This window comes from Parasteatoda tepidariorum, chromosome 2 (genome assembly GCF_043381705.1).
Source record: "Parasteatoda tepidariorum isolate YZ-2023 chromosome 2, CAS_Ptep_4.0, whole genome shotgun sequence".
NCBI classification, from domain to species: Eukaryota; Metazoa; Arthropoda; class Arachnida; order Araneae; family Theridiidae; genus Parasteatoda; species Parasteatoda tepidariorum.
In genome coordinates this window covers 41,383,119-41,409,218 of record NC_092205.1, presented here as the reverse complement: position 1 = coordinate 41,409,218, position 26,100 = coordinate 41,383,119, and the positions used below count along the sequence as shown (strand labels likewise).

The 26,100-nt window shown below is 28.2% G+C and overlaps 1 protein-coding gene and 1 long non-coding RNA gene across 2 annotated transcripts; one reads left to right on the top strand and one right to left on the bottom strand.

Moving 5' to 3' along the window:
- LOC107442828 (transmembrane protein 205) lies at positions 1–5,400 on the bottom strand. Its single transcript, XM_016056486.3, has 4 exons — positions 5,244–5,400; positions 2,498–2,679; positions 2,236–2,381; positions 1–587 (listed from the first exon to the last, which is right to left on the bottom strand). The coding sequence occupies exons 1-4, from the start codon at positions 5,381–5,383 to the stop codon at positions 294–296; spliced, it is 762 nt and encodes a 253-aa protein (XP_015911972.1). The 5' UTR covers positions 5,384–5,400; the 3' UTR covers positions 1–293.
- LOC139424985 (uncharacterized) lies at positions 5,382–25,795 on the top strand. Its single transcript, XR_011636136.1, has 2 exons — positions 5,382–5,595; positions 25,579–25,795. It is a non-coding gene; the product is annotated as an uncharacterized lncRNA (long non-coding RNA).
- The last annotated feature ends 305 nt before the right edge of the window (positions 25,796–26,100 follow it).

Here is a 26,100-nt window from a genome sequence, read left to right as displayed (position 1 = left end):
TAACAAAGAATAAAAATATTTTATTCAACAATTTAAAAAGGGCACTGTTTAGTATCTTTGGCTAAAGTGTCCTTCACATTCACACAACCTCAAAATATCACAAAATAAATTATGCGTTTGTTCCGAGGCATGTGCCATTTCAAATGAATAATAAATATATGAAATAAATAACAGATGAATAATAATAAATATACATGAAACATGATGATTGTCTTGCCGTAAATCTGAATAAGTTAAAATGTTCATGGAATGAATAATCATTAAAAACAAGTCCTTAAAAGTTCAAGCCAGTGTCACCGATCTATTAGCTTACACGCCAGGTGGTATAGATGTATGGTATTGCAGGCCATGGCTAGCATGTTGACTAAGGCACACAGACCATGGAACCTTCTAAACCTTGAGTGCAGATGACTGTATTTCGGACATGATCTCAATGCTTCTCCAGGTTTAAATCGACCCACAACATCTTGTCCAACCCCAGCTTCCTCTTCGATTTTACCGCGTTCTGTCATGGTTTTGATCATGTCAGGTACAATATATATCATTCCGGAGAGGTCGCACAGGAAACATAGTGCCAGGTTCCATCGCTGCAAGTAGATAAGAAAAGAATATTTAATTTAAATTTGTAGCTGGAAATCTATTTTTAAATATTGAAAATAAATTTAACCGAAAGTTGAATTTTTTTAACACTTTGTTGCGAAGTAAGGCGGGGTAGAAAACATAAAAACAAGTTTGATTGTTGGAGGAAACAACAAAGTAGAAATATGGTTTTTAAAAATACTTCATCAAGAAATCAAACTGGCTTTGAAATTTTCGGCCCTGTTTTCCTTAATTGTGATTCATTTGATTTCTATAGCTACACTTTTACTTTCTCCTTATTTAAATAATAATTTGTTGCCCCTCATATGTATACTTTTTTACGACATTTTCTTATAAAGATTCTTAATATTTACATATATTTAGAGTAGCCATTACGTAGTAAGATTTTAAGCAAAACAAATATTATATATTGTCAAATAGCTGTAAAACAAATATTTACTTTTATATTCCTTACTAATGCTTTAAAAAAAATTCGTTTAACAGAACAAGTGTAAATTTAATTTAATTGGGGAAAATTCATATTAAAATATGAAAGAACAACACTTATATCCATCCAAATACAGTAAAAAACTTTGTTTGAAACTGTGAACTTAGTGGTAGAAAGAAAAATTTGAAATTTTTGTCAAGGAAAAAAAATTATCATAGGTGTTAAAAAGGAATTTAAAAATATTTTTGTGTACCGCCGACTCTACTTTTCATTAAGGCAAATAAGCCTTACAAGACATGTGGATAGCGTCTTGCATGTTTTGCAGGGTGTAATAAAATTCCTTAATATATATTTCATGTATTTTTAGAAAACTACACAAATTAAGAGCTGCAATATTAAAATGCGAGAGAACAAAACCATTTTCTAAATCTGACCAATCTTTTTGACGATGATAAAGTCAAAGGAGGAAACACCAAAAAACTATTTATTTGAAAATGAAACTTAAGAGCAGTTGACTGCAAAAATCGAATGTATTCAGCTTCCACTAGACAAATTAACTGTCTTTTGACAGTTTTAATTCCGCGTTTACTTTTTCTGATCCTAATAAGCGTTTTGTTTCTCTCTCTTATATATTAAACATGTAACCCTTAATGTTTACAGTTTATTGACTTCAATTTTTTCAATTATTCTAAAACTATATAAGAAGAGCAGCCAAAACGTTGTTTAACTGAAGTTGAAATATTTAATCGTGTAAGAGAGAAACGCATATAAATATAGGAAGAAAGAACTTCAAAACAAATATAAAGCGGAATTATTGCGAAAAGTTTTTTCAAAAGCATATAAAAATCAAAATGGCGAAATAGAATTTTTTTTCTCTCACTTATAACTATAATTTAATTTCTCAATATTAGATAAATCTTTCGAATTATTTCCTGACATTGAGCGATTCTTCGTTGGCGGTACAGTTAGGAATTTTTTTTAACGAATTTAAATAAAATTATTATTATTTTTTGCATTTATACTTCGTTATAAGAAATTTCAGGTATAGATCTATTTACAAAAAATTTTTTGACAAATATATTTATTAATTTCATGACTCCCGTGCAGAAAAAAAAACAAAGCTGCCTTATTCCCTTTTGATAATTTCATATCTTTTTTTTTATTTTCAAAAAGGTATATGAATTGTTATAATTGGTAATGATTATTACCTGAGCAATGGCTTCTGGGTTTTGCAGTACAAATATCCAAAGTGTCAAGAATCCAAGCACGCTGTTCAGTAGGAAATATTTAGGAAACAGATGCCTTTGAACCATCCCAAAGATTTTACGAGGTAGGTTGAAGAAAAGAACGATTCCTAAATAGAAGAAGAATGAACTTAGATTATTTAAAAATAAAAGTAAGAAATAGCAATTAATTACAAAAAAACTTCTTGCAAAAGGATAATTTAAGATGATAGAATAATATACGTACCAGATATTAATGTCATCCATATTTGAGTTCCAAAATGGGTGGCGAAAGATGCTAAGTAGAGTAAAGTGGCAGAACGAGAAGATGAGGGTTTGCGGCTTCCTGCTGTGAGCATTAAGAAAAAAGCATACAACAAAGCTGCTCCTGTTGCTAGGTGCATACATTTTGATAGCCTCACATATAAACTGCAAGAAAATAATAATGATTTAATTATCTTATATAAAAATATTTTTTAATTGCTAGAATATTAATTATTACAAAGTAAAGTAATTTTGTAGAATAATATGTATTTTGATAATTAATTAGATTTATAAAAAGAATCACGAAAGAAAAACTAAATAATAACTAATTTTTTTTTATTGTTTATGATCGTCGTTTTGTATCAAGTTATTTTAATGAATTTTTAATTCGGAGAAAGATTTTGAAAATTCATTAGCTTTAGGGAATTTTAGGACTTTAACTTATAGTGTATCAATTTATAATATGCAACAAATAGTTACGATTCTTACAATAAAAATGATTAAAAAAGTTATACGTAATTATAAAGGTCTATTAATATTTTTTTTTCTTAAAAAAAGAAGAAAAACGTTTATCGAAAAATGAAACCAAAAGAGACCTTAATAAGAGACCTTTGGTTTAATAGAGTAAATAATGCACAAATATAATTTTAAAATATACTTCAACTAAAAAATATTTTAAGTATTATTACTTGTTTTACTTAATCACATTTTTATCTTATTTTCTTACTATATTATTATCAAAAATATTAACATTTAATAATTAAAAAACTGTAATTCATATTTTTTTTTTATTTACCTTTTTTGAAAATCATATTCCATTTTATTTTAATTTATTTTTACTCATTATTAAAATATTTTATTACTGCAAAAGAACAATAATATTTCTCGTTCCACACTGTCAGCTTAAAATGCACATTTATTAATAATAAAACGATTTTATTTATTCACTTATTTTGCATGTAGTGAAAATGGATAATACTTATATAATATTTATTACAGCGCTTATGTATAAAAAATGTGCTTTTTCTTTTATCAGAATATTACATCATTCAGTGGGAAAATTAATTGAGATTAAAGAAGTATCGTCTGCTAAGAATATTTCTTTCCCCTTCAATATAGAACAGGAGTTGGAGGTCGATGCGGTTCGCTAGCCAAGAGTGCTAATCTAATGTTAGATGAACGAACTGGGTCGTTATCTGATGCAACAAACGTTTCTCTTGCGTTCCTCCTTTGTTGAAGCTTTTCTGCCGAATTGCGGAGATCGGTAAAATAAAAAAGGCGGGAAAGCATATCTTAGCCTTTTCTTTTCTCACTCACAGCTCAGCTTTTATTTGAAGTTAAGATAATATTAATTCTATTGATCTTGCAATTATTGCGTTTCAATAACCATTTCTTTCCTTACGTAATCGAAGCTTTATTAGTTTTATTTTATTTATTTATTTTTGCAGTTGTTTGTTTCAAGTTCAGAACAAAGCTTTTCACTTAAATCTTAAAATTTTGTATCATCAATTTGTATTTTGTAATATCATTATGTAAACATCAATTAAAAAAACATACAGTTGAAACATTAAACAAAACAGAAAGTAAATATAATAAAATTAAAATAAATAAAAATCTTTTACTGCCTGCAAAAAATTTTTTCATTTAAAAAAAAAAAAGAAAAAAGTCAAAATAACTGTCGATTTTATCTCCATAATTATTTCATTATGCAGCAGTTCATGAGGCAGTAATTTCCAAAGTTATATTTTCATCATTTGTTCTCGTAACCTCTTCGTTTAATTTAAAATTTCTAGTTGATTTTGAAGTTAAAATACTATCTATAGTAAGATTACTTTTGCTATTAATCTAATAATAGCTTATGATTATCAAAATATGAACAGCAAAAATAAAATTGATCATAATTTTTTTCTCTTCTAAACTTAGTATTTATAAATTATTTATCAAATTTGCGCTAATATTGAAATTGCAAGAAAGAGCGATTAATAAAAAAACTATTTTATAATTAATGTAATAATATTTATTTCGTTAAGACTTTATGAAAAGCATTAAATAAATAAGCTTTAATTTTTTTCATGTTATATTTTGTTACAGTATCAACATTTAAAACTATGCATATCAAACTACTAAAACATTTGTTGGAGAAACAATTTTTCAATCAGTATTAAAATAAGCAATTTAAAAGTAATTCGTTAATGAAATAATGTCGATCACTTTATGGTTAAGACTCTTATTACAATTAAAACGAAATACAATTAAAACGAAACGTTTAATAGAGTAAATAATGCACAAATATAATTTTAAAAAAATTCTTGGCTGGTCTTGCAAGAGAATTCGGAAGCATGATCTGCTAAAATATTTTTCAAAGTTAAACTATTAAAAAAACTAAAAATCTTATTTAGAATTTAGTTAAAAAGTCAATAAAATAAAACTCGCATAAATTGTTTTTTTTCTCAATTGAATAAATAAATAATCAATGAATTAAAAAATGAAATATTAAATATATTGAAAAAGCAAACTTATTTAAAAAAATTTTAAATTAGATATTAGTAATGCATAAATTGTGCGATAAATTTAAAAAAGTCGAATAAATTCATTAATAACAGAAATATTATGAAAGAGCATTTTCGATGACAAAATAAAATGCTGGAAAAAAGTATGCAAACAAAATTTTTAGCAAATTTAAATTTAATTCATTAAGAAATTGCAATAGAAAATTTAAATGAACTCACGATATATGTATGCGATGTGGCATCACTTTAGAGAAATCGGGTATCCTTTTTGATATCATTCTGGAAGCACACCAAACTGACATGTGTATACTGAGTATAAGCACAAAATATAAATCCAATGCAAAAAACATTTCCATCATTCTTTTATAGTCTCACAACAATCACTCCGCTCTTGCATCATCCAACAGCCCCAAAAGTCTTCCGCGATTGGCTAGGTAATTCACAGGGGATGCTGGAGGTTATATGTCATTGGTCGAAGCATCAGGATTTTCTGTGAACGAAAGATTTTTTTTTCCTTCTTTTCTTTTTATTCCGCAATTTTGAAGTGGATATTATCCATAATTTCTTTCGGGTAAACGACATTTTGCTTCTCCATAGATAAATTGTTATATGTGCATTTATTTTATTTTTTTTTTGGAATTTTCTAAACATGCACCTTTTATAGAATACTATTGTTAACTTGATGTTGTTCAAGGTTATCTAGTTTCGGTTTTTATTCTAGTATAACAAGAATGCGGGAAAAATATATCCTTGAAGCACGATGTTTTTCTTTTTTTTAATTAAATGTTTTTAAAATAAATAAAGCGACAAAGAGTGAAGCAGGTGAAACTAAAACATGTATTGCATCATTTCTAAAGGTTACTGTAAATCTTACATAATTTAAGGGTTATTGGTAGAAAATTATGCCATGCATTGTATAAGATTTGAGACTATTTAATGAAATTAAACAACTGTTTGAGGATAAATTTAATTTTATCGGGAATATTTTACATATTCCACACTTAATTAATGCTGTGTATGATACCATTATTTTAATTGCAAATATTTATATTCCATTAAAAAAAAAATCAGTAATATTATGTGCTACGTACCATTTACTCAGGGCGTAGAATATTTTATGTAATTTGATGATAATTCTTCTTAAAATTGAAGAAAAAAAAATATTTTTACGGAAGAAAAGCCAGACTTAGAGCCTTTGCTAGGAATTTATTTTGGAGGAGTTCGTATGACATATCTAAAACATTTACGAATTTGATAAGTATGATAATGATAAACATTATATATAGCGTGATAATAATTTATAACTTATATCAATCATAAGGTTATGCAACGTTCTCTTTAAAATTCTTATTAGTAATATTTAAGAAAGCGTCATTTAAAATTAGTAAGTATTTAACTGCTTAGTAAACTAATTGACTAAATTATTAATTGTTACAATGCATCAAACTAAATTGCTTAGTATAATAAAACATATGAGAAAATGTTTCATTTTTTTGAAAATTTTTTAAATTTGTTATAATATTATTTTTTGTTAATTTTTTGCCAAATTTCATTAAATTTAATGAGAATCATAATTATTTAAATATAGGAGAACAATTTTTAAATACTTCAATCTAAAAATGTGTGAAGTTTGAAATGAATTTAACTTCATTCTTGAATGATAACGTATCTTTATTTAAAAAATAATACAGAAAAATACTCTTTAAATTTTATTTCAGTAAGTATGAAAAATTATTTTTGAAAATAAATTATTACTTTATAAATTTTTTTTCCTGAGGAATATTTTAATTTTGGGGAATTATGTAGCCAATGACATTGGAAAAATGTTTTTGAATCGGTTTGTGTAGTAAGGAAGTTTTGAAAGAAATACTATAAAAAACTATATATGTTTTATTTAATTTATATGCTTTAACCAACATTATTTGGATATCAGAATCAATTGGGTGAACATTTCAATTCATTTTAATTTTAATTGTATGAGGAATTTCTTACATCAGCAATTTAACTTACACTTAATTAAATTATATTTTAAGTATTTATTTTCAATATTTTAAATGACATTTAAAAAATAATTTTGTATGAAATGATAATCTGTATTTTGCGTGACGAAGGAAATTGTATGTTTTTCTTTTATGTAAATTAGTAATTACATTTATATCGTAAGGCAGGCATAGTAAACTCATGAATCGATGGATAATCTTTCATGAAAATAATTTTAAAAAAAATTAGTAGATATTTAATACGCATTCTATTGTTTGGCTATCACAAGATCTCCTGTGTTCACTTGGAGCTCATCTTGTGCTTGCCAGATAGTACTTATTCTTTATTAATAAAAAATTAAAGCAGTCCAGCAATAGCACATTGTGGGTCAAGGGGCCATTGAGGTTAAGGCTCCCCAATTTCGTGACCAATGGCATGATGGTGGTATTGTAGTCAACACTGCAGACCGAATACCTTTGCTGCTGAGCAATTGAAAGAACAACGTAAAGGCTTTACTTTCAAGAAACACGCTGTTTTTTCGATCTCACGACATCTTACTTCCCAGCCCATTTGGTACCTATCAATTTAAATTGTTTCAGTATTTATTTTTTATATACCAGCGAATTTTCAAAACCTTGTATGAACTAAATATCAAAATATCAACCTATTAAAGTCAAAGTTGAGTTATATGGTTAACGCTTTAGAGGGCCGTGTGAAGTATACGTTCCGCAAATTCATTATTTTTTAAAAGTCGATAAAAAGCTATTTCCTCTCTCCCTTTTATGATTTGTGCGGTCACCTGCTTTAAACTTCGGAAAATAAAAAATGAAAATATTAAAAAATAAATAAAACTATGCTAATGTTATTTGTTTACATAAGTATGGGTAACAATGAAGGTTAGCATGAGGTCATGAAAAGAAGCAATACTGTGAAGCTATTTTCTCTTATGCTTCATGCGTTCGTTATATCTCATCGAATTTATGTGTAATTTCAAACATGGAATCTGTAAATTCAATTGTTTATAAGCATAGAATGCAAGTAAAATTTTAGAAATCCCCCCCCACCAAAGAAAAATACCAAAAAATACCAAATCGATGAATTTTTTCTGATAAGTCAATCTCAATCCTAAAAATATTTTAACATAAAATTGCTAGAAAAATTGTCTTATAAAAGATTAAATTATGATCATAAATGAATTGCAATAAATAATTAAATTGTAATTATAAATAAATTATCCTTATAAATAAGGCATAACTATCAATAAATGATGACTATAAATGAATTATAATTATGAATAAATTATAATTATAAAAGGTATTATCAATACACCGAATAGTCAAGCTTCAGATCGATGAATTCCAGCTTCTCTGGTAAGAAAAATTGACCTGTGCGCAATGTCGACTACATTACTATTATCATGCTGCTGATTTCAAAATTGTGGAGCCTTAATCTCCAAGACCTCCTCTGGCCCTCAATGGGGTATTACGGGAATGCTTTACTTTACATTAAACATAGCACAGCTTAAAATTTCTTTTTAAATATTAATTTATCTTTTAATAGTATTAATAATATTATTAATAATAATTCGACTAATCGGAATAACAACAAGGTTGGAACGTGTGTACGCTTGTTCGCTTCCTCTATACAGATGTTTTTCGATGGTCAGATGCCACTGTTTGATTAACATTTGTCCGGTAGTTTCGACATTAGTGTTTTTCAAGGTTAAACATAAAATTACATTAACATGGGAAATACGCCATTGCTTGTTATTCCCTACAATGATGGTGATGGTTTTTTCACTTTTTCTTCTTCTTTTTTTTATGCTCTTATAGGGCTTTCCTAATATGCTCTTATAGGGTATTGTTATAATAACCACCGTTGGTTATTAACAATAGCTAAATTATCCATTTAAAATGAAATTTATAACTCGTAAAAGAAATTGATTTATTGAATAATAAATTTTTTTTCTTTGATCGCCAACTTCGTAAAATTTTTTTTTCAAAAGAAAATAAAACATGCTTGCTATCCAATTATGGTAATCTCAAGGTCCACCATCAATATGGGACAACCCTCTTCACCCTTATTTCTTGAAATGGGATTATTTTCAGCCTCAAATACGAATGCCCCTAATTTACTAAAATAAAAGAAATAATAGCATTGTTAACGAGGAGCATAAAAAGTTTTTTGAAAAATCCTAAATATATTTCTAATGCAGTTGAAACAAAAATGAAAAATGCTCTGAAATTTGTAGTATCTGAATATTATTTTGTATAATAATTAATATAAATTTAAATAAATTGGTGTAAATAAATCGAAATTTGTGATTGTTGGTCAAAAAGCATGACACCCTTACATAAAAGAACAGTTGATAAAACAAGATGAAACATTTTTACGGTAAAATGAAAAGTGATACATGTTTCAACTTGCAATCAAACGCGTTTAGTTTATTATTGAATTCTGAACTGAAATAAACAAAAATTATTAATAGAAGTTAAAAAGCTGAACAAATAGAACTATGTGTTGCATCTTTTATATAAAAGCGTTTCACAATCGTTGCAATAATTTTTTAATCACCTGTTTAATTTCTTATTTGCTGAAATATGTTGTCATATTGTGACAAAATTGCGTAATATTTATTACAATAAAGCATTTAATACCCTAAAAAGAAAGCATTTGTCTTTCTGTGCTGCTACAAACTAGACGTTTAAAATTCACGATTATCATTGAAGAGATGAATGATAATTGTGCATGTGAAGAAACACGTGAAGAAATGACGGATTTTTTTATTTTTTTCAGAATGTGGGAAAATAGCGACGATTTTTATTTATCTTACTGTACACAGCACGCAACTAAGCTACTAAGCTTAACCAATCTTTGGCTTAAGCAAAGATTGTATAAGTGTGCGTATAAGTTCTATATATGCGCATAAGTGCGTATAAGTTCTTTGGCTTAACTAAGCAATAAACTAACTGTAATAAGACGATGATTTTATTGTTTGGTTTAAAAATTTATTTAAAATTAAATGCCTGAAATTATCTGAAACCTTTTGGTTACTTGTTTTATTTTAATTCTAAACAAATGCTTGGATGTTCTTTTTTAAAGAATGTTGAGTTGTTAATAAAGACAAAGTACTTTTTTTTCTCAGTACCCATATCAAATTCCGATTCCGATTTAAATATTAATTAAATGCGATAAATAAAATGCAGAATAAAATTAAATGCGATAAATAGAAGCAAATAAAAATACGACAGGGGAAATGAATTATCCAGAATGCTTACTCTTTAATTATACAGCTTTAGCAAAATGTTATCTATCAGTATTAATAGAAGATTTTTCTTTGATTGAGTCTAAAAAAGAGCGTATCAGACTAATCACATTTCCTGACAATGAACAAGACCTTTTATCTCAGTGGATGTGTAAAAGAACTGTAAAGGACTTCTTATATAAATACAAGGAGGCTTTTCGAAAGGATTTTCTTAATAAAGTACATAAAAAGTCCTTATTTACAAGTTATAAAAACAACTAAGGCCACATATAGACTCTAAGTCTCCAGGTGAAATCTATCTTGTTTTATGAATACGTACACAATATTATTTTAAAAGAAATGATATAGATTTGATATAGGAAAATATTGACCTCATATTTTTTTTAAAAAATGTATAAGAATAGCTTAAAAAATTAAATAAATAAATAAATAAAAGAGGGAACACCTTTATATCTTTTGAGCTCAATGGTCAGGTTTGCACGTACTTGGGCTCAATCCTAATGGTTCAAGGGCTTAACCTTAAATATGTTAATTAGCGCAGACGGTATTTTAAGTTACATAATCAGATTCAAGGACTTATGTAATAAACATACTATTTTTCCTGCAACTATACATTCTTAATTATTTAATATGGAGGGTAGCCACAAACTGTAAAAAAAATTGAGTCCGACTATCAAGGCAGGAAAGTGGTCAAAAGTATGGAACCTTTAATGTTAATTCCTTCAACTTTTTATATATTTCGTCATCTCTAAGACTAACTATTATTTTCTAAAAACTTATTGACCGATTTCCTTTAAATTTTGGATTTTATGGATTATAAATGGGTAAATCAAGTTTTCTATTAATTTGTATTCCTTTCTATTCATTTTTTTCTTTCTTTAGTTAATTAAAATATTAATAATCATGAAAAATTTTACATGGAATTATCCTATATAATATTGTAGCAAGAACATGTTTTATACTTTGTGTGCTAGGCAATGAGTTTTTGTTACTGATTTCGGAATTTAAATTATCGCCTGTATAAATAAATTACCAAATACAAAGTTAAGTCATGAAGTCAAAATGAATGAGGAGGTATTAAATAAAAAATTATTAAAGTGCTCTGTTTTTTTTTTTTTTTTTTTTTTTTTTTTTTTTTTTTTTTTTTTTTTTTTTNTAAAAGTTTTTTTTTGTCTATAACCAGGGTATTTTTTTTCTTCCGGTATGTATTACTGAATATCTTTAAGATTTTGAAACTATCTGCCAGTTGCATGTGCGCGTCTTGAGTATCTCAGGCATGCTATATAGCGTTGAGGTTTGAAGACGTGGCTGGCCAATCCACGTGGTGCAATTTTTCTGCAAATCGTCAACAAAATGAGGCAAATGAAAAATATTTGTATAAATGTTTTATACAATAAATAACTATTTAAATTATTTAAATTCAGTTTACGAAATCTAAAATGAAAAGAGAATAATTTTATTTAATAATTAGGAAACTTTGCCTTCTACTCGAAATGAAAGTCCTCAAAGAATTGAAGAGCCATGAAAGGAGTTTCATGTCCATAAAAGCGGATTCGGAAAAAAATTTTTTTTTTGCACTCAGAGCGGAAGAGTTTTTCCACTGTACGATCCATCTTCCACATACGGTACAACTCTCAGGAAGAATTAATTAATTAAAAGTATTCCTCAAAATGCAACAGATGGCAATCCAAATGGAAAAATGGACATAAACTGTTCTTCCTCTTGGTTTTCAATTGTTAAACACAAACCTTAAAAAATTGCTGCCCAACCACCGAAAATTTATCAGGCTAAAAATTAGACCTTACGCCCTTGTAGTTATAGTTAATAAATGATAATCGAGTCAAATAAATAGAAAAAGTCAGAGAACCATATCCCCTAATTAACCCATTATTTTGTTCGATTCTACAACTACGATTTTATATCTCCCATCTCCGGTGGTTAATGCATACAATTACGCGCATTTATTACGTAAGTTGAAGAGTTATTTGTTTGATTATATCATCCTTTTGTCCATAACAAATTTCTTTTAAATTTGTCAAGCGTTTCTGAAAATTATCTACAAAATAAAAATCTTAATTTTTTAAAAAATGGTGTAACGAAGTCTCTTTTATTTATCGGTATCATGGAAATAATTATTTTTATTTTCAATTCTATTGCTTTCCACAAAGGAAGAAGATGGGACTAATTGAACACAAATGTTTTATAAGCCGACCAATAAAAAAAATATATCTTTATTTTTTTTCCTCGTATGCATGCAAAAAATGATTTAAGCAGATTTTGCTTTGGAATGTTTCTCCGCCTTCTTAAGAAATCTATCTTCTAAGTAATAGTTTTATTCTCCATCAATCTGGCTTTCTGTTATCCCAATTTAAAACCAAACTCATGTACAGTTTGTTAATATTTCCAAAACTTATTGGATGCTGCGTCATTGTTGGCATTTATTTACTTACGCAAGGAAAATGCCTTTTTTCTTTCCTCTTCCATTAAAAATTTAAGATAAATATAATGATCGGATAAAAAAAGAAGAAAAAAAATTCTTAGATAATTGTAAGTTGCGTTTTTTGAAAAAATAGCATGTTTCATATAGTATACATTTCTTATAACGTCACTAACCAAACAATTCAAATCATTTATGTCATTTTCGCGGAACATTATCTGAGAACTTGTACAACGTACCATCTGTTTCTGTTTGGTGAGCTTGAAATAATGGGAACAAGCAGGCTTAAATTTAGGCACTTGATAGCTACATTTAATAAATAATTATGAGATCGATTATTTTTTAGAAAATAAAATAAACATATTAATTATTTGAATGTTATAAAAAAGAAGTGCAGCAGATTTATTTACCATACTAATAATTCATAATGATTAACTGATGATTATCATTATGAACAAAAAACTCTATATAAAATCAAATAATATTAAAAAAACCTTTTTTAAAGTCAATTCCTACCTAGGTCATTAAAGAAATTTTTTATTTTAGTTACTTTTTATTAAATAATTAAATTAATATAAATATGTATATACATGTGACAGAATCACAATATTAAATGGAAAAAAATTTATTCCTTAATTTATGTCCTGCTAAATATCTTACATAAGATAATTTTTTTCTCCCATATGAAACTAAAATTAATTAATTAAATTTAATTAATGAATTAATATTGGAAAAAAACTGTATTAGCATCAAGTGTTATCCACTGCAAGTTTAAAAAAATGTATTTGAACTCGAGTAAAAAGTATTTTATTAACGATTGAAAATTTGAACAAAATATATAAATATAGGAGAGTGTGAACTAATAGTAGGAATTGAATAACATATTTAAAAAATCCATGCCCTTTCTTTACTATCTTTTAATTAAAAAAACATTTAAGCTTTTCTTAAAAGATGAAATCACATGTGGAGTTGGAACAATCGGTTGTCAATCTTTAGTTAACGCATGAAACAGGATACGAATGCAGACAGAGAAAAATTTCTTTCAATAAATACACTCTTCTGTTGTTGACGAATTTTTGATTTCGGTCCCTGAGGGAGACTACAGCAATTCAAAAAATATTGTTCTAATAATTTAACTAGTAAAGCGGTTTTAAATTTTGTTATTTGCTTCTTATACAGTAATTTTGAAATTTTTGCATTTTTCATTGCAAGTCGAAAATTAAGTTCACGAGTCAAAAAAAAAAACTTGAACGTTTTTTTTTTATAAAAGTGTTTATTATTTTGCTTGCACGTTATTTTTTTACAAGTATGATTTATGTAAGAGATAATAAATATTTATTTTTAATTATGTCATTAAAATTTAAAAAATGATGAAAATTTTTTCATTTATGAAATACACAATTTTTTTTCCATTGATTAATGCTATAATTAATGTCATCCAAAGCTTGAATGATATCAATAGAATAACTACAAAACTCAAAATAGTAGTATTTATGAAATTTTATTCAGTTTTTTGGAACTGATCAAAAAATAGATTTTGTCCTCAAAAATTACATTGTTTGCGACTATGTAAAAATATGTATAAAAATTACAATTCAAAGAATTTATCGACCATTATTAAATTAATGAAAACATTGATTATCTGACAAAAATTATATTTTGCTTGAAATTATTTTTTGGGTACCTCGTTTTTGGAATGTATGGAGAATTCATCCAGTTTATGATTCCAGTCCAGAGAATTCATCCAGTTCATTCTGTTCAATTCCAAAAAATAAATCAAGAAATTAAAATAACATTAAGGGGACAAATTACTGAGAACATTATTTGAATTTAAAAAAAAAACTTCATTGACTTCAAAAATATGTAGATGGAAATAAAAGTCGACATATGTTTCAAGCGCTCAAAAACAGGTGCTCATTCTCAAGCTTACCTGGCGTGAATAAGAAGAAACAAAAAGGATTTGAAATATAAAACATAAAGTTGCCAACAAAATATAGAAAATAAAGGTGAGAAACAAAATTAGAAAAACAGCAGTAGCCAAGAGTGAAGCAAGAATAAAGATGGAAAAATCCGAACAAGAAAAACCACTAAGGCCGAGAGGAGAGAATCCGGATAAAATGCTTTTCCATGTGCATAATTAATGTTGTTAACAAGGAAGTAAGAAATCATATATATGAAATAAGATTCCAAGTCATCTAGATGGGCTGATGTGACTGAGGTGGAAATAATTTTGGTATTGTCAAAATTGAATTTAAGCCTAACATTCCAACTATGTGCAGGAATTCTATGTTTTATAGTATTCTTGAAAACAGACACATCTATCGCGCTCCTTAAGTCTAAATTTTAAAAAGCGTCTTGTTTGTTATAATACTGGGAGCATATTTTTCCAATTGCGCTATCACTCTTAATTTGAGGATCACCCTTCTTACTTTGCAAAATTTGGATATGATAACATTTCATGTTCTGACTTTGTAGAAATAAGCTCACGTTATTGAGAATTTTCTATTGCTTATAATTTTAGGAATAACATTATACTTTTAAAAAAAATTATAATCGAAAATTCCAAATCTAAAAATTTTATTGATGAAGATTATGAATGTGAATGATAATTGATTGTAATCAATTATTATTCTCGTTCATAATGAGAACACTTAAAAAAGTATGGCCAAAACTACCAGAATAGGAAAAAAAAATGAAAATTTACTGTCTATGGGAAGACCATTAAGGTCGGTAATTTTTTCCGAAGCGCTTTGCTAATGATTTTGAAAAAATTAACAATAAAATATAGTTTTATGATAAAATTTGTAAATTTGGTTATATTAGGTAATTTTATCATGATACCTTAGATCGTGGAATAAAAGCCATTCATTCGGTTGCATTTACGTTTTAGTTTCGCATTTTTTGTTTTTACCAAACATATGGTAATAGGATCTATAATTTTTAAAACCAGAACTTCTTGTAAGTTACCACATGAACGGAAAAATTACCCCAAATGAGTAGTTTAAATACTGTATATTTTAGTTTTTAATACGCGAGTATGTTTACTTTTTAAAATTTTTTTAAACCAGAAATGTTATTAATATACAGTACGGTAAATTTAACCGAATATTTTTTCTCCTCGAAGCTATAAATAAAAATAGTTTATAATTAATTCAAGTTTAATATGCGTATTTATTTAGTTTTAAAATTAAATTTTATTTAAGCATTATCGAGGTCTCGTAGATCAGGTATATTTTTGTAGGCTGTCTACAGCAGAAGACTTCACCTTATTTTTTCAAACCTTTTAATGGTCAAAGCGTTATCTGAATATCAGATGAATCCAGAAATGATTTATTATTTATAAAGAAGTTTGACCTTCTAGTAATGAGAAGTGTCAGATAAATGCAGTTTCAACTGGAAACTATCGGACGAATAAAACAAATTAGGAAATTTTGAATGTATGAATGAATTGCTGATGAATTGTGCCTTTAAACACATAAATTTCGTGTAGTGTTATTCACATTAAAACTATACAAATTTTTTGTTAGATATAATTACTTATGTAACGCTGAAATTTTGAATAACTCTGATTAAGATAAATAATCAAAAATCTTTGTAAAAAAATTATTACTTAAGCATTTTTCGAATTTTTAAAGTTATTATGAGTCCGTTATATTATTATATACAGTTAACAGTAATAAAACTGGTATCCTACAAAAATTAACTATTTTTTTAAAAAATAACTCTTTTAAACAAAATTAATTTTATGGTAGATATAGGGTGTTTCGTAATAATATATATATTTTAAAAATCTTGGTAAAAAAATGATGTAAAAAGTTTTTGCACATTGGGGTACGTAAATAAATGAAGTGAAAAGTACACAAAAAGTTTCAAAACTCTAGCCAATAATCGTTGAGGTTGGCAAAAGACAAATTGTTAAAAATCAGTGTATTAGTTAAGTAGGACTAGAATATATTTACTTTCGTACGCAATCATCTTTAAGATAAACTAGGAGGCTTCGCCCCCTGCTCGCTGGCGCACGCCAACCCCCGGAACTGCTTTCGCAGTTCATTTCGGCTTGCTTCGCAATCTGATGCTCGCTTTGCTCGCTCATTAGATACGATCTTAACGTCTAGCTTTTGTATACTTTTTTGAACACAGAAGTTCCGAAAACTTTTCACTGTAGAAAATTCTAAACCTGTGCATTTCAATATTAATTTGAAATTGCAAACAGTTCACATATTTTTCTTAATCACACTATTCTAAATTTCAGTTGTTGAGAAAAGTAACTGTTGTAAGTTTTGTTTTAAAGTCTTTCCTACCAGAGGGCTAAAACCATGTGTTGTAAAACAATATGAAATAGTACTGAAAGCCGGATGTAAAGCATCGGCTTCGATGAAGATAATTTTGTGAGAATTTTTTTTGATAATTCGGTGAGAATTTACCCGATTAGACATATAATGCTCACTACGTGCTCTTGCGCGTCGAAGCCTATCAATTTAAACGTATTAGCGTTTTATATAATATAGATTAGCCATATGATGCTCACTACGTGCTCTTGCGCGCCGAAGCTTATCAATCAAAAATGAAAACTAATGCCAACGCGAGAAAGGAAATATCATCGGTTTTATTGATACATACGTATTAGCGTTTTATATAATATAGATTCTCAAATAAGGAGGTTTTAAACTATTTGGATCACTCCTTTGTTCTACTTCATCTCAATTGTTATTAAAATTAAAATATATTTTTTCCTCACTAAAATATTAATTTGCTACTCCTGGAGTTTATTTTTTTAATTTTCTCTTTACAAAAATTCTGAAATCTGAAATACATAATTTATTTTTGGTCAATACAGAATCGCATGAAAATTAAAATAGCTTCGTAAATCATTATATCATGGAATGTTAGTTAATTTTGTGGAAAGTGAGACGATCGTGTTTTTTTTTCTTTCTAAAAGGTGCCCAAGTCTTTAAAGCTAAAATTATTACATTCTCTAGAAATTCGTATATATTGAATTAAATTGATTAATTGAATATAAAATTAAATAGATTAATTGAATACTGAATTAAATATATTAATTGAATATTGAATAAATATAATATTTTTTAAAAGAAATGTCATTCGAAATTTCAATAAATTAAAACAGGGATAAAATTATCACGAAAGGCTAAAATTTATTACACTTTAAAACAAAACTTACAAAACAAATGATCATGTTTTTCTTTTACATTCTAAATGATGTGTGAGTGATGTTAGTCAAAGAGGGGTAAACCCCCCTTCGTTTACTTCAATGTATAACTGGCAGAAAGATTTAATTAATTTTTCAACTTTACCCTTAACACTTGTTTAGACCAACAGGAACAGAACAGGAAATCCCCATTGAAGTGGCTACCGATTGCATCCTTATTTTAACTAAGAAACGGAAATCCCATTTTAGCTGGTGAAGCATTTCTCACAAATAAAAATAAAAATTTTTCATTTCAGTACCTCTTCTTTATGCAATTAGGTGGGGACAAAAAAACAACAAATATCCGTTTAAATAGGGAAGTTAATCTTCAGTTTCATATAAAATGATTTGGTTCCATTAAATTTTATTCGTATATGCGGGTTATTCGGTTATCCGATATGCGATTAAGTGGGGAAACAGCTTACTCTTCCAAACGGCCACTAAAGATTAAAATTGATGAAACAAGAATGTTTATTGAATAAAATGTTTGTTTTTGCTTATGATTGTATTGCTTTTTTAGGGTTAAAGATTAAAATTGCATTGTTCTAATTTTATTTCTGCACGAATTAATATTAATGCTTACTACATTTTGAACAAATTACTGCTGCAGGAAATTAATTACCAAAAAATACCTAAAACTTTCTTTGCTTTATTTAACAACTTTTACCACTACAATTTTTTATTAAGATTACAAATGTACTTATTTTACAATTGTTTTCTAGCTATAATGCAGAGGAATACTCATCTGATTGACCTTTAGCCAATAAGAAGAAAATATATCGCGTTAATATTAACCCCGAACAACTAATCAAAAATGAGAACTCATTTACCTAGAACCAACCAATCGTACTCTTTTAAATTTTGATACTGTTTTTATTTACAACAACACAACTTAATTTAATCGTTTAGGAATCTTAGTTTGTTCCAGTTCCTTTAAGTGATTGAGAAAAAAAAAAAAGGTGAAGAATAACACTCTCGTTTATTTATTTTTAAATATATATTTAAGACTCATAAAGGGAATACATTTTAAGTACTTTTTTTTTTAGTTAAGAGGGAAATTTATGAGTTGTGTAAAACTGAAAAGATAATATTAACGTATGCATCGTTTAATTAAGATGCAATATATGATCAACCAACGAACTTATATAAAAAAAATTTCTATCTACAATTGAGTGATATAGTACTCCTTTTCAGCATGAGAGAAGCAAAAGCTTTACAGTTGTTTTATTATTATGTTTTATTGCAAAAAATTCCATATTCCTAGTCCAAATAAATTCTGTAATGTTTACAATCAGATGTCTAACATTCGTTGAAAAAATATACATGGTTTAGGGTTCATAAAAGAGAATTTTATTGCTGTATTCAACTGCGCATCACATTGATCCATCTTCAAATAATGGTGGCTCATTAAGGTGAGTGTCTGTAAAGTGATGTAGGCGGCAGTGTCTCGATCTTCCTGATCTTATTTGTCCACCTGTAGAGGTCCGAGACGCAATATCACCTCTGCCCTATCACGATTTTTGACTTTTATTGAAAACAAATAAATCGTTTTTGGTCACTCTTGACGTAAGAAGTCAATCAAAAAATCATCGCCTGCCCAGATGACGTTCTAGAAAAACGTATATGCACCAGTAAAGTTTGCCAAACTTATGGTGAAATTTATTCATAATGCTAATTAACGTGAAATCTCTAATTGTTGAATAAATACGGCATATGTCTTATAAGAACTTTTTATTTACGTACTTATTATCTTGAATGACGTCGGTTTATGTTTGGCTGATTTCAGTCACATTACGTTAGAAACATTACTTTTTTTTACATCATGCTTTAGAAAATTCACGAGGAGTGTTTGAACTGTATAAGATATATTATAAATTAGCACATAGATGTTTTTCCGGATCTTTTATTGATTTTTTTTTACTGTTGCTTGTTAACCTGAAGAAAAAAACAAATCTTTGCCGTATCGTAATTTATTATTATTTTTTCTTCTGCTTTTACTTATAAATAAATTATGAAACTCAATTTGGTAATCCTAACGTAAGAAGGCAATAAAAATATCACCATCTAAAATGACGTTCTTGATGAACGAGTTTATGAATACGTTACGTAAACTTAGCTTTCAAACGTTTATTGTTATATTTGCTATATATTTTTTATTAGTTTAGAAATGCTCTTTCAGAGCTACAGAACCCATTTTATGTACATAAGTCGATGGTATATTTTCCCCATATGTGATTTACTCTCATAGAGCTGTAATACAAATAGAATTAGTTCGCTGTTATATTTCCCCATCTCTTTTCGTTCCTGCCTCGTGCCCCTCTCATTTAGCGATTTTGTGGGAGAAAGAATAGGACGCCGTGTAATAAAAAAATATAGAGGGGAATAGAATATATTAATTCTATCAAAGAATATATCCCTCTATATTCTTTGGTGTAACAGTGAGTTCTCTTTTCTGGTAGATTCGTGTTTTGTACTGATTCAAGAAATGAAGTAAAATTCAAAGCTTCATGAACGTTAAAATTAGTGGAGCAGTAAAATTTTGGATCATTTTTCGACATGACTATACTAAATTATTTCTGAATTTCAATTTTTAATATGTATAAATTGAACAAAATTGTTTATATTCTTACAAAATTAGGAAATTTTAATTTTTGAGTGGTTTTAAAAACGGTATAAATATATCTTTTAATAAATCTTGTTACAATTTGGTTCAGTATTTTTTAAGAAAAATCAAAAGTTATTTTGTAACAGATCTGTATAATAATTTATTTATTTATTTATTAATTGATAGTACATGAAAAACGCGCTTAAATTTTAATTTAACATAGATTTTACAATTGTATTGCATCTTGTGAAAATCATAAATATCTTTTCAGATATTTGGAATTTTTGAAGATATTTACAAGAAATTATTTTTGACAAATCAAGGAGTCGAAGAATCAAATATAAACTAGGGAATAAAAAAGAGCTACAACACCTTAAAAAACTTTTTAAAAAAATCCTCTTCACCCTTTTGAGCTTTCTGACTTTATTTAAACTTTACACATGCGTTGATAAAGTTAGCCAGCTATAATACCACAGTTAGTATTATTTATTTTTTTCATGTATTATTGCAATTAAAAAATGGCAGATGATTTCAATTTAAAAAAATTTGATGATTCCATCAAAAAACGTATAGTTACGTCTTTAAAAAACTTTGATCTAATTATGGAATAATTCCACAATAATCTTTCATTTCTCATAACTCCTCCTCACTTCGAACACATGTATTTTTTTATAACTAAATTCAGAATTTATTCTTTCAAAATTATTATGGAGAGCATAAAAAAAAACGTGAATAAACAAAACAAAAAAAAAAAAAANAAAAAAAAAAAAAAAAAAAGAAGGAAGGAAACAACAATGTCTCCAGAACTTTATTTAATACATTTTAGCACTAAAACTAAAAAACTGATGTAATAATAAGTGAGTTCTTATTTGTTTATACTTGTAAGATAGTTTTAAAAGTAAAAATTTGGATTTTAAATTGAATAAAATTGAATAATTGTGTCTAATATAATGTTTTAAGGAGAAGGATTGTAAAAGCTCATTTGTGTATTAAATAAAATAATTGTAGTTTCAAAAAAGGGATAAAAATAATTTATGCATGAAATGCACAAGATCCTCCTGCAACTAATATTTCTGTGCAACTGAATTAAGCTTAGTAAACTACCATAGTTTAAGATTTTGAACTTTGAAAATTCCTACATCGATTGTCTTACATTGAAATGACATGGAGAAACGAAACATCGAAAATTTCTCTTTTGATGCTCGATTTAGTCACGTGACTTCATTCTGAAGACAAAAATAATCGTGATGTGCTTGCTCTATTATGTTTCATCTTTATGTTTATTCAAAAAGGCTTTCATGAAGAGGCTATCAAACTCTGATGAATCAAGATTACGTCCGATCAGTAAAAAAGGAGAAATTAAAACCTTCAATAATTATTCCGGCATAAAATCCGGGGATAAATCTGTAAAGCAGTTGCTGAGAGAAACCAACGCATTTCATTCTCCTTCAATAAATGAATTAGATTTTGATGGCTTTGATTCCTCCCTTGCTCTGATTAGCCTCGATTTTTATTGGCCATTGTGTGATAAACATTTTTTTCTTACTTGACTATATACCAACAGTTTCCAATGAAATATTTCATGACTTTAATTATTACAGAAGTTTTAAAATATCAGTTAAAGGTGGTCCTCATGGAAATTGAAGGATCATAACGTATTTTTGTTTCTCAAAAGATCATATGTTTACTACAAACTGTTTCGTTGTATTATTTCCTGATAGGTAGTTTATAAGTTTCTTTAGTATGCACTAGATAACAGCACATTAACATCTTATTGCCTGCATAAAAATCGTGTTTTTTATTTAAAAAAAAAAACGCATCTTCATGTAATTTTATCGTATATTTCCCCAAGCCTTTCAGTTGTCCAGATGTAATTTTGTATAATAAATAAATAACTTTAACTTAAATACTAAAATAGATTGGTATATTTTTAGACCATTCTATTTTTAGAATCTTATATAAATTGAGAAATTTTCCCAACCACTTCAATTGATTCCTTAATCTTTTAAATTCATCAAAAGGATACTTTAACTCATGAAATTTTCATTGAACTCTGATTTTTGATCCTGCTAGTGTCCTGCATGAACTATCATTCAAATCTAAAATGAAAGAATATTTCTTTCGACGAATCAATTAATTGCTTCTGAACAGATAAACCTGTTTGTTTTCAAAAGATTTGTATTCAAAGTCTAAGATTCATAACTATAAAAGATTACGCTTCAGAAAACAGAAATCAATGTCTATTTTTAGCTCTTTTTGTGAGGTAGTTTTTTGTTGGTTAAAAACAAAAAACATTCATTTTTTTGTTTTATAAGGCTCTATGCCGTATACAAAGTTTAAATCACGTTGCAGAATTGTTTATTTTATTTTCTTCTATCATTTTCAAGCGTAGATTCTCTATATAAGGAGTATAGTTGTTGACATTAAAAGATACACGAAATGTTGACACAGGCTAGTTGAAATGAATGAGAATTTTCCACAACGTACTACTTAACGATTTTAGACCTTGAATTTACGCTCTATTGTTTCGCCTTTACGAATGAGTTGGTATTTAATGTGAAAACGCTTAATATATTTTGTTTACGGGATCTAACTATTCCAAGATTTGGATAGTTGCTTTTCAAATTAATAATTAAAATGACAGAAAAAGAAAGTGTTTTTTGTAAAGCTATTTATTACGAGAATATTATACACACAAAATTAAAATTTTCTTGTTCATATATTAACTATCAAAAATCAAATAGACATTTTTAATTATCAATATAAAGAAATAGAAATTATCCCTGAAATTCTACACATTGAGGTTTCAAAAACAAGCCCAAAACACTCTATAGCATGAGCTGAAATTATCTGATATTTAAAATTGAGTTCTAACCTACTGAGTTGTAGCTCTCCTGAAAAAAATATTTAATAATCATATTGAAATGAGCATAGTTTAAACGAGAGTGTCACGTATTTACAATAATATGGAGAAATTTCCAATGCATTCTCTCACAGCATAAAAAGTTCCATTAATGTTACAGAAAAATTTTTAATCACTTGAAAATATTTCACTTAGGTAAAGAAATTTTAAATATTTCTTATAGACGACAGAAAAACAACCAATAAAATAATTTCATAAAAAAGTATTTAAAATCTTGACATTTTGTATTGATTGTGCAGTTATTTTTAAGAGGTTTGTGAAATTCAGAACCCTTAATTGTGCACATTAATATGTTACTCAAGTCATTACGTTAAGCATCTTAGCTAAAGATGTGAATACCAATTATCGAAAAACTAGATTGTATTGTAATATATCCCTGTGGGAGGTAATGCCTGCTGCGTACACGCGGTGCCTCTTGGATACCCTTCATTGAGTAACTAAATGACAGGCAGTCAAAATGATGAGTAAGAAAAAAGCTTGTGATACGGCATCATCCATTGCGCCGGCTAGCAAGAGATACATTCAGGAATTAGGAAGAGGTTCCCGTTCGAAAAGTATGCTGCAGTCACCAATAGCACATGGGTTATGGAAGGAATATTCTAAGCACTTATCATGGGGTGATCTCTTTTCGCAGGTGTCAGATATCCCTTCTTTTATTATGCCTAGGGACTATATATCACTAAGATATGCTTTTCATAAGCCATTCAAAATCCAATTTCCTACTAGAGATGAATGGCTCAAATCTCCTTGGTGACTTAAGGGCAATTTTCTGGTATGGATGGAGGCCCTGTCTTAAATCAGGGGTAGGAATCTACTGCTCCAATGATGGTACTAAACTCGACTTGCCTCTCGGCCACTGCTTTTCAGGCTGAGGTCTTTGCTATCATCTTGTGCTACAGGATATGCTTATACAGCTGTTATTTAAATATACCTATCCACATTTGTTCTGACAGTCAGACTGCTCTTTTATCATTATCAAGGCGTTGATTCACCTCTTCACTAGTGTGAAAGTGCCCCTCGGTCCTCTGTGACCTTTCTAACAAGTATACCTGCATTGGGTGCCTGCACATATGGGTATTCCTTGCAATGAGCTGACTGGCGAAGAAGCACGGACTGGCTCCAGTGCGATTTTCTGGGACCCTGAACTAGCTTTGGGGATTTCCCCCACATCCTTTAGGGCATCTATATTCAAGCTCAATAACAAGATTGCCCATGAACAACGGCCCAACTCGGATGGTCAGAGACAAGCTGAAGACATAAATCGTGACTGCCCTAGCGTGCGTCAAAAAGAGCTTCTTAAGCTTAACAGGAACAACTTGAGGAAGATCATTAGTCTTCTCACTGGACATTGCATCCTTAGGAGACACGTATGCATAATGGATATTGAATCTGATTCACTATCATCTTGAGGAGGAGACTTCACGACACATACTTTGTGATTGTGAGGTCTATTCTGCTCAAAGATTTTAGCATTTAGGGCAACATTTCTTCAAGGTCTGAGAATTACGGTTAAGTGTTTGCTGAAATTTTTGTTTCAACTATAAAGCTTTTTCGCTAATCATGATTTAGGGTTTGGGTACAATAGACCGATGGTGGTCGATGTACCCTGCTCTTTGGAGTTGCCCAACCTCTAAGTCTAAGTCTAAAATATCCCTGTAATTAGAAAAGCGCAGCTCATTCGCTACTGCGATTCGAACTCTATCAATGGCGTGCAGAGAGAGAGAAAGAGAGAGATAGAGAGGCGAAGTGGGGTGGCAAACGCTCCTTGTCATTCGGTCAAAGGGGTATCCAATCGATGACTAAGGGTAGTAAAATATAAACTATTTATACTTAAAAATTATTTTTTTTTATCACACAAAGATTTGACTCAAGTGAAATATTTTATAAAGACTAAAATATGACTTTCAAAGAAATACGCATTCTTCAAGCTCAAATATCTTTTGCGCGTTAGATAAAAAGAAAAAAAAAATAACAAAGAATATTTTAATACTAATCCATTTTTCACCTTTTATAAATTCTCATTTAAATTACAGTGAAAGGTTTCTATAAATTTAGATTTTTCTTTCCAATGTTTTTTTATTTAAAAAATAAATTAGGTTCTTTAACTGCTAGTAATTATACACTCCTCTTTTCAGGGGCACCTAATCGGAGAGTATGTCCGTGGATTCACACATTTACGTATGCCTCTAAATCCCATGAGTGGGTCATTGAAAAGCGAAGGAGTCAGATGAGCTTCTGAATTCTGAGATGAGACTTATTAAGAAGAAAATTTAAGTGTGATTTTCAATATGATTTTGTTTAGGTTTTGTTCTCGAGTACATTATTCTTTCTAATAAAAATGTTTGCACAGTATTTATAATTATTATTTGAAATAGCATTTTTCATGGGTGCCGATTCCCCCTAGGCTGAAGGAATATCCCCCTAAATCTAAAATCTCTCCTTCATTTAAGCAAACGGAAAAACACGAATAAAATTTACAGCATCAATTTCTTAGCTATATCCGATTACAATGCGAATCTTCCAATTATTTCACTAACATATACGTATTTTGTAGAACATAATTTTCTTAAAGGCAAAACCAATACAATGTAGATTCACGGTGCAAAAAAAGACTAGAAAAAAGCATTGGGAAAAAGTGTCCTAAAAGAAAAAAAAAC

Bases quoted from the DNA above. Each gene is read 5' to 3' on its own strand.
- LOC107442828 (XM_016056486.3), bottom strand. From the start codon at position 5,383: ATGATGGAAATGTTTTTTGCATTGGATTTATATTTTGTGCTTATACTC. The intron at 2,382-2,497 runs GTACGTATATTA...TCTTCTATTTAG, and splicing joins ATGGATGACATTAATATCTG to GAATCGTTCTTTTCTTCAAC. The intron at 588-2,235 runs GTAATAATCATT...ATCTACTTGCAG, and splicing joins ACCCAGAAGCCATTGCTCAG to CGATGGAACCTGGCACTATG.